We start from the raw sequence: 8,877 nt of genomic DNA, 5'->3' as shown, positions 1-8,877 counted from the left end.
TGAAATTGTTTTTTTTTTCTTCCTCTCTGGTTGTATTTGTGGTGGCGGCCGTTTTACGGCGCCAACTGTATCCGTTTTATTTGCAATAAAACTTTTGGTGTTTTGATCACCGCATAGAGAAGCATAACCTTTGAGTCTGGCTGCTTCTATGACTCCTCATCCACTGCTTGTATGTTCACCTTTAGAGATTTGGTGCTTAACAATTTAATTACTTGGCAAAATAGCACCTGAAAAAGTGCATTTTTTTTTTATTATCACGACAAAGTTCATTTGTTTGGGCATTTATACATATACTAAACTACATTGTCTTGTTTTGAGAACCACGGAGTAGCTACAATAGATCTCTGAGGAACTCCTAATTTGGGGAGATAATATATTTGAGGCTTGTAATTTGATTTAAATCTGATGTCTGACAATGGTAAACTCACTGATAAATTGGTTTTAAATTTGTCTTTTGAGGCTTTAAAAATATGGAAATATCATGGAAAATAAAATTGTTTAACATAAATTTGAATGTTGATGCCAAAAAATACAAATAATCCTATCTCTGATGCTCTAGTAAAATTAAAACAGTAAAGTGTCTGGCTTGGAAAGAAACTTAAGTCCAGTCGCTTTCTTTGCGACTTCCTCAAACGAAAGCAGTTTTAATGTCTTTTAGGTCCCTAGACACTTTTACTTAGTTTTATTGAATTATTTACTAGATTTGGGGAACAAACTTCACTTTTCTGAGGTGTCTCTGTGCCAAACACATGCCACTTGTAAGAGAACATTCTAGAGCCATCTTTATGTGGCGTTTTAACGGACCGTTTATCATTTAACTTTGACGGTCACTGAAACTGTAAGTGTAGGATTAATATTGGAATTTGTTAAAAACAAATAAATGAATTTACCTCAAATTTCGGTTTTAAATTTTTTTTCACTCTGGCTATTTTTTGTCGTTTTATCTTGAAATCCGATACCCGGAAGTCTTACTACGTTTCCGGTTGCCGATGCTAACGGTGCACGGTCGTTTGCTTCTGGCCAGTTTTAGGTTTTGCCTTAATAATGGGAGAAGCTGATGTGACGCTGAACCAGACCGACGAGAAGCCGCCGGATTCGGCGTTGGCTCCCGGAGAGGACTCGGTGGTGTGGAGCCACGAGGTGGAGGTGTGCCTGTTCCACGCGATGATCGGACATAAACCAGTCGGTAAGACCAGAGCTAACGTTAGCATGCGGCTAGCTGGAGCATCTCCTCTAGTTAAACCAGTTTAACTTGGACTGCTTTCAGGAGCCTCTGAATCAATATGTAAACACTAGGAAACCGTTAATTTCAGTTTATTGCAATAACAGGTGTTTAATGGAGGATGCTTATTTAAAAAGTTAAAAACCAGAGATTTCGCCTTGCAGGTGAGACACTTAGGTTAGCAGGTCAAGAGTGAAACTGATTCTAAGGAGGAAAACGATTGTTAATTGTGTTTGGCAGGACAGAGAACCCAAAGAGGGAATTACACGCTGACTTCGAGATAAGTTGAATAAAAATCGTGAGATCAGCTGAGCTGTGCGGACTCTGAGGTTTACTGCTCTTTGTTTGTTTACTTCACTGCATCCAACCCATGGCCAGTATTAAGGAAGCCTAACCTAACTCATATTACACCGATACCTTTGACCAAACCTAACAGTGCTCATCAACACCACAATCAGATTTAACCATTTAGCCTTTGTTTCCTTTAATGACGTCGTGTGTTAGTGTTGATCTCATTAGTATTTGAGTTCCTCTTTGTTGGAACAGGTCTTGATCCTTATGTTACTTTGGAGTCTTACTGCTGTTACAGTCCAACTCAATTTACTTGACTTCTTTTAAGGGCCCACCACTGTTGCTTTTAACTTTTCTAATATTGTTTTTGCATTTATGCATTTTGAATTTATTTATTTATGCATAAAATACCTTCATACCGTGTACATTGTAACCCATTTTTGTAATAGAGCTATAATATTGCCTTCTGGATTAGGGCTGCCACAAACGATTATTTTGATAGTCGACTAGTCACCGATTATTTTTGCGATTAGTCGACTAATCAGATCATCATCCATTGGATGTAAAACGTGCAGCTTATTGCACCAGCAGCATCTGCTCTTATATAACTATCATTAGCTTACAGCTTGAAGTGTTTAAGGTCTGTGCTAACTAAAAATAAAGACAAGATGATAGTTTATTAAATTTTAATGAAATTTGCAGATTGTTTCGGTGAAGTTTAATAAACTCCTTGCTATCTAAAATATAACGGGACACCGGAGTAAATTCTCGAGCATCTCACACTTCTGATAATCAGCTGTCTGCTTGACGTTTATTCAGCTGTGTAAAAACTATAACTTTAATCTCAGCCAAACCGATTTACTCAGGAACAAATAAAATACTAAAAAAGCCAAACAATAACATTTTGAAGTCATCTAAGTGACTCATATATATTTAACCTGAGTAGGAAAGATTGCGGTGGGTTTGAAAACGATGTGCCGGGAGTCCGGTGTTCTCACGGCTCTAGTGAGCCTAGCCCCCGGCTAGCTATCGAGCTAGTGGGTAACAGACGTCTCCGAAAACGTCGGAGCGCTTTTGAAAATATGTGGTGTCCTGATAAACTGAGCAGATATTTGAGGTTTACACAGCTACATTCTCGCCTGAAAATATGTTAAACGTTTATTTTGTGACCCAGAAAGAATAATAAGTAATATTCAAACTAACTAGCTGCCGCCATTGTTGGAAACTGAGCTGGGCTGCGCTATGAATTCTGGGACACAGCTTCTTCTTCTTCTTCTTCGGGGTTTAACGGCAGCTGGCATCCTTGTACATGCAGTGCTGCCATCTTCTGTTTCAGTCCATTATTACACTCTTAAATCCTGCTACTTATTCCTGCGTCTTTTGTGATCTTACAAAGCTTCAAACGACGCGTCGACTATTAAATCAGTCGTCGACGATTTTGATAGTCGACGTAATCGTGGCAGCCTTATTCTGGATGGATGCAAACTGCATTTAGTTGCCTTGTACTTGTGACATGTGCAATGACAATAAAGTTGAATTCTATTCTATTTCCGGGTAAAATAAAGTCCAGGTGTTTGGAAAACTACACCACTTTTCTTGTGCGTCCAGCCTGGTTCCTCGCTGTGTGAATGGTTGAATGCAGTGTGCAGTTGAACATGCTTTGAGTGCTCAGTAAATGTGGAAAAGAGCTGTTTAAGTTCCAGTACAGTTACAGTTTCACTTCATATTTTTCCAATTTTTTTTATTTTTATTTTTGCTCCTGCAGTTTTGTAAGAGTAAAAAAGTTCAAAGAAGTCATTTAAAAATCCAATTTTGGATTTATGTGTAAACAGAGTGACTCAGTATTTTCAAGAAAGAAAACTCTACAAAAAAGAAGAAAGGTGTATAAAGTAGAGAAGCTAAGTCCCTCTAACTGAGGGAGGAGGATTATAAAGGATTTGGGTTCCTCTATAAAATACAGCTAATATGAAAAGTTATGGTCCAATAAATGTACTGATCTGGCTTAGCTGGCCTGTAGGTGGCTCCGTCAGACTGCAGGAAGGCAAAAGAGCTGATGCGTTAATGTGTTTCCTGGGAAAAAACAGTGACCATGATGCAGTGCATGCTGTGTGTCTCTGTCTGCAGGCGTGAACCGTCACTTCCACATGATCTGCATCAGAGACAAGTTCAGTCAGAACATTGGACGGCAGGTCTCCTCCTCCGTCATCTGGGACCACCTGGGAACGATGTACGACATGCAGGCGCTGGTGAGGACGTACACACACATGCTGAGTGTTTGTTACATGCCGCGCTGAACGCGGTCATCACCACTGAGACTGTCATTTCTCTGTGACGCAGCACGAGTCGGAGATCCTGCCGTTCCCAAACAACGAGAAGAGCTTCTCCCTGCCCGATGACATCATCCAGGAGGTGAAGGAAGGTGAGGGAACTGCCGTCAGAAATGCAGCTTTTTTAAATTGTTTACACCAGTACAAAAAAGTTAACATCGTTTCTTTGTCTAAACGGACGCTAATTTGTGCGTTTGTAGGGAAGCTGGGCTCAGAGGAGGAGTCCAAAGAGGAGTTCAGGATGGAGAGAGAACCTCCAGCTACACATGAAGAAGGTACCAGACTGTGTCTCGCATTTAAGGTGCAGTCAGCTGGGGCGTCCTGGCGCCTCAGCGGTTCTTTTACACTTAAATTCAGAGTTAGCTGCTCGCTTTCAGACACATGTGCATGTGATCCACTGGGTTTAAACAAATAATGCACAGCTTGATATAATCAAACATATATTTCTGACCTCTCCTCACGGAGAGCATTTTGATACATTTTGATAGCATGTGAAGTCTGAAAAGGTTAAACCGACTCAGAGCGTCAACCATGTGTAAGGCTTGGAGGTTTCATTGGGAGCTGTTGGGAGAGTTGGTCGATCCGCTCTGTAGTCCAGTCGTTCCATCACACCTTACACCCTCCAGCTGCTTCTGCTCGCTGAGCAGATGATAGTGACACTTGCAGAAGTTTGTAAAGTCAGACTTTGGTCAGAGCACAGCGCCCACTAGAGGACGTCTGGCCGTCGGGCGACCCTCGTGATGTCTGTTTCTGATTGTTTGGTCAGAGACATCAGAGACATTCTCACCAGTGTCCTGCTGGAGGTCATGTTGTAGCTCTGGCTGCACTCATCCTTTTCCTCCTTGGATAAAGGAGCAGATACGGGCCTGGAGGATCCACAGCAAACGTTCTGCTCCAGGTGTCGCCTCGTGCTACCAGTAGTGACACCGACACCAGCCAAGTGTAAATCTAATAAAATCAGTCAGAAAAGATGAGGAGAGATTAAAGTCCCAGCAGTCTTAGAAGAATATAAGCGACGAGGTGAAGTTTGTGCAGTCTGGAGAGTTTAGACCACACCAGGTTTTAATATGATCCTCCGTCTCTCTGCTTCAGGGAGTAACTCCTCTGTGAAGATGTCGGAGCGAACAAGCAGCATTCGGGATAAGGAGAGAGAGCGAGACAAGGAGAAGGGAGGAAGTGACGGAGGATTGTCGTCAGCGGCGACGGGAGGAGGCGGCGGAAGCGGTAGTGGAGGGAAGGAGGCAGAGAAGAGGAAGAGGAGTCGAGCGGCCGAGAAGCTCCTGTCGTCTTCCAACCCGGCGAGTCCGGGAGGAGCCAAGAGGAGGCGCACCTGAGCGGGGGACGGACAGAGACGGAGGAGCGCGGTGGAGAGAAGGAGGTGAATGTTGCTGCTGCCGTCGCAGAAGCCGAGCTTGCGAGCTTTGTGTCGTGTAATCCTGGAGTGAGGTCGTCTAAGTGCTCTCTGTCCTCTTACAGTCGCCCCCTCTGTGGCTGCTCTCTGATTGGCTGCTTGTCACCCGGCACCTGTGCTTTCATCTCATCGTGTGATTACAGTGGGAGGAAGCGACACGTCTGGAAGCGCCTCTGGAGTGTTTTTAGCGTGCAGACAGCTGACCCGACCGCAGCGTGAGCGGCGTGTGTTGTCTTATTGTTTTTAATGCCAAGGTTGGAGTTTGCCCCGAGTCTTGCCTGTCAGGCTACAAAGAAGCCATCCAGGAGTATTGAGCACATCGTCGTAAACTCTGCTACAGTTATGTCCTGTTGTTGTTTCCTGCCTTTTCTTTTACCTTTTTAAAGCCGTTTCACCTTGTAGTGAAGCAGGAAGTGGAAGAACGTTCCAGTTTTCCTCCATTTTCATTTAAACTTTCTCGGTTGTACAGAGGAGTGAAGGAGCCCGGGTGAGACGGGTTTCCAACCTTTACGCTCTTTTCGCTTCAGTAGAAACGAGAGTAGAAGTGAATATTCCAGCGTGCACCTGCGATCAGAGTGCACGCCATGTTCTCACAGCGTGTGAAATACAAATAATTGAGTCTGTTTTATGTTCTGATGATCATCTGCTTAGAGCAGTGGTTTAATGTGACAGGAGGTCAGCATGTTGGCTGTCTGAGCTGCAGTGACTGTTTTTAGTTTCTGATCATCTGAAACTGCAATAATTGTGTTTCTCTCTGAACTGGACGTGGCAGCATGTTGTACTTTTGTTTCTGTGTGAGGACACGAGCAGCTCCGAGTGATTCCAGTTATGTTTTTTAATCTTTGTTTCATTTGTGTCATTTGAAAATGCGTCTTCTGTGTATTTAGTTTAGTGTCGGCTTGTTTTGAGGCCACGAGAATCAAATGTTCCCTTTAAGTATTTTTGGGGTGTTAATTTATGGCTGCTGATGAGCTGATGTGTGAAACAGCTGTTTGTGTCATTAAAGCTGAAGCCGAGTCTCCCGTCATTCATCGTTTTCCTGCAAAAATGTTTGTAAAGAGCTGAATGTTTAAACATTAAAACTTCTGCCCCTCTTTTAACTCCAAGTTTGTTTTGTTTTCAACAAAGCGGTCGACCTTTAATGTGAAGTTTCCAGACTGTTCGCCTTCACATTAAAGCTCCACAAAGTCTGATATGTCTGTGAAGGTTCTCAGTCATCCAGGTCATCGTAGTCAAAGGAGCTTGGAAAGAAAAGCGTCTGGACTTCTTTAAGTTGCTTGAAGACGTTTCACCTCTCATCCGAGAAGCTTCTTCAGTTCTAAGGTCAAATGGTGGAGAGTCCCAGATATAAACCTAGTGGGAGTGACCCCCCACAGAGGGACAAAAGGACCCCTGATGATCCTCTAATCGCCTGAGCCAAGGTGGGAAACTGGGTGTGGGTCACAATCAGCCAGAGTTTCGGGTGAGCTCATTGTGAAACCTGGCCCCACCTTATCATGCGATTTCCTGAGGTCAGATGGTCCAGGATGTGAGTGGGCGTTAAGGCGTCTGGGAAGGATCTCAAAACTGGATTATAGATGGCAGAGAGTTGGTGTCGTAAGCCCCGCCTCTGTTCAAAGATGGTCGCTCACAGTGGACATAGATGCTTCTTTCACTCCTCTTTCAAACCATCTGTCCTCTCTGTCCAAAATGTGAACATTGGCATCCTCGAAAGAGTGACCTTTGACCTTTAGATGCAGATGGATCTGGGACTCTCCACCATTTGACCTTAGAACTGAAGAAGCTTCTCAGATGAGAGGTGAAACGTCTTCAAGCAACTTAAAGAAGTCCAGACACTTTTCTATACAAAAGTCTGTAATTAATACAAATATTCTAAATCGTGTCATTTTTGCGCCTCAGCCGTAAAAAGCTCACGGGGCATGTCATCGCCTCGCTGGGTGGCGTGGACGGCGAGTTTGTGAATGTGATAACTGGAGAACGAAACGACGTAGGATTTTCAAATTAATAGCATAACTGCAGCTGCCAGGAGGCTGAGGGCTAACACTGTTCTTAATAGTGCACCTAAAAATGAGACATCTATGTTAATCATAAGTAAATAATTTAAGCCTCTTTACTGCTCATGAGAAGCAGAGCTCCAGTAACTCAGTGTTAGAATATTTCATTTTCACTTGAGAGGTCAGAGGACGGACGGTTGCTCAAAGGTCCGAAGTCCTCTTCTCAGGTGAAAGTAAACTTTTTCTTGTTTGTGAAAATCTGATGATTTGTGGTGTCGTCTGCTCGTGTGGTTGGTCCGCTGTGCTTCATCACATCCAAAGCCACCGTTTCGTTCTCCAGGGCCTGCTGCTAAAACTTGCACCAAATGTTTGGAAGAGCACAGTTTGAACCCCACAGAGTCTCGGCAGTGTTGTTCAGAATGAGGTGTGGAAGATGTGATCCAAAAACACAGACGAGCTGAAGGTCGCTGTCTAAACATCCTGGGCTTCAGAGACGCCGCAGCAGCCGCGAGCTCGACGCCTGATGCTCGGCAGCAGTTTAAGGCAAAGGAGCTTCAACCTACCAAAGTAAAATGATAAAGCAGTTAAAGTCTATTTTAAATGTGCACCACTGATTCGTGTCATTAAAAGACCTCTGCATCTTCTTTCTGCTGCAGCAGTGAAAGTCTTACTGAGACTATTAATGACAAACAGCCTCTGTGTGAGACGCTGTGACATCATCAACACTGGACATAAACCTGTTTCTGTTCTGTCCTGTACTGTCGTCAATAGAAAGTTAGGAAAGTACGACATTTGAAGATAATTGCAGAAACAACAAACACGTCAGCATTACTGCTGCTGTTAGAGCCTCGGCTGTTTAAGCTGCAGTGTGCTCATGCAGACACAGGGGGGCGACCTCCCCCTGCAGATGTCAGCAGCTGTGCTGCTCAGTAAAACATGTTCAGGTACAAAATCAGTGCCAGTTCAATGTTTGTCTGCCATCCTGATATCAGTGGAGCAAACTCAGGCCTGTGGCTCTTACTGCGACTGTTGTGTTTGTGTTGTGGGCACCTGCACATGGAAATGATCGTGTAAGTGAAGCTGGTACGATGGGCTCGCTGCTCCGGGCCACTGAAGACGCAGCTCATGATGCCTCTGCTCTAAATAAGTCTGAGCGAGTTATGAGATGACGGGAAAATTCAAAACAAACTTCTGGACTTATTTTTAGATTTTTATGAGACGTTTGCTGTTTAATATTAGAATATTTGATCAAAGATATTGTATGATTTGATGCTCGTGTGCAGGCCTGTGCCTCTGCATGAAATGGCCTGTATTTATATAGCGCTTTACTAGTCCCTAAGGACCCCAAAGCACTTTTACACATCCAGTCATCCACACATTCACACACACATTCACACACTGGTGATGAAGCTACATTGTAGCCACAGCCACAGCCTGGGGCGCACTGACAGAGGCGAGGCTGCCGGACACTGGCGCCACCGGGCCCTCTGACCACCACCAGTAGGCAACAGGTGAAGTGTCTCGCCCAAGGACACAACGACCGAAACTGTCCGAGCCGGGGCTCGAACCGGCAACCTTCAAAAGGTAGAAAAGTCTTCTCCAGAGGGAAACGCGTCCTTTACTTCAGACAGT

The 8,877-nt window shown here is 44.1% G+C and overlaps 1 protein-coding gene across 2 annotated transcripts; it reads left to right on the top strand.

The window, feature by feature from the left end:
• Positions 1-955: 955 nt before the first annotated feature.
• On the top strand, positions 956-6,351 carry mrgbp (MRG/MORF4L binding protein). Of its 2 annotated transcripts, XM_085443640.1 has the most exons (6): positions 956-1,186; positions 3,638-3,759; positions 3,851-3,932; positions 4,041-4,115; positions 4,933-5,218; positions 5,317-6,351. In XM_085443640.1, exons 1-5 carry the CDS (start codon positions 1,045-1,047, stop codon positions 5,172-5,174), a joined length of 663 nt encoding a protein of 220 aa, XP_085299766.1. In that variant the 5' UTR covers positions 956-1,044; the 3' UTR covers positions 5,175-5,218; positions 5,317-6,351. The 2 variants fall into 2 exon arrangements, with proteins under 2 accessions (XP_085299766.1, XP_085299765.1); XM_085443639.1 differs by having other exon boundaries at positions 4,933-6,351.
• The last annotated feature ends 2,526 nt before the right edge of the window (positions 6,352-8,877 follow it).

This window comes from Copadichromis virginalis, linkage group LG20 (genome assembly GCF_057382275.1).
Source record: "Copadichromis virginalis isolate Kocher_CV1m ecotype Utaka linkage group LG20, C_Virginalis_male_GT1.1, whole genome shotgun sequence".
In the NCBI taxonomy this organism is placed as follows: domain Eukaryota; kingdom Metazoa; phylum Chordata; class Actinopteri; order Cichliformes; family Cichlidae; genus Copadichromis; species Copadichromis virginalis.
The sequence above is the reverse complement of the archived record's forward strand: the minus strand, read 5'-3'. Positions and strand labels throughout refer to the sequence as shown.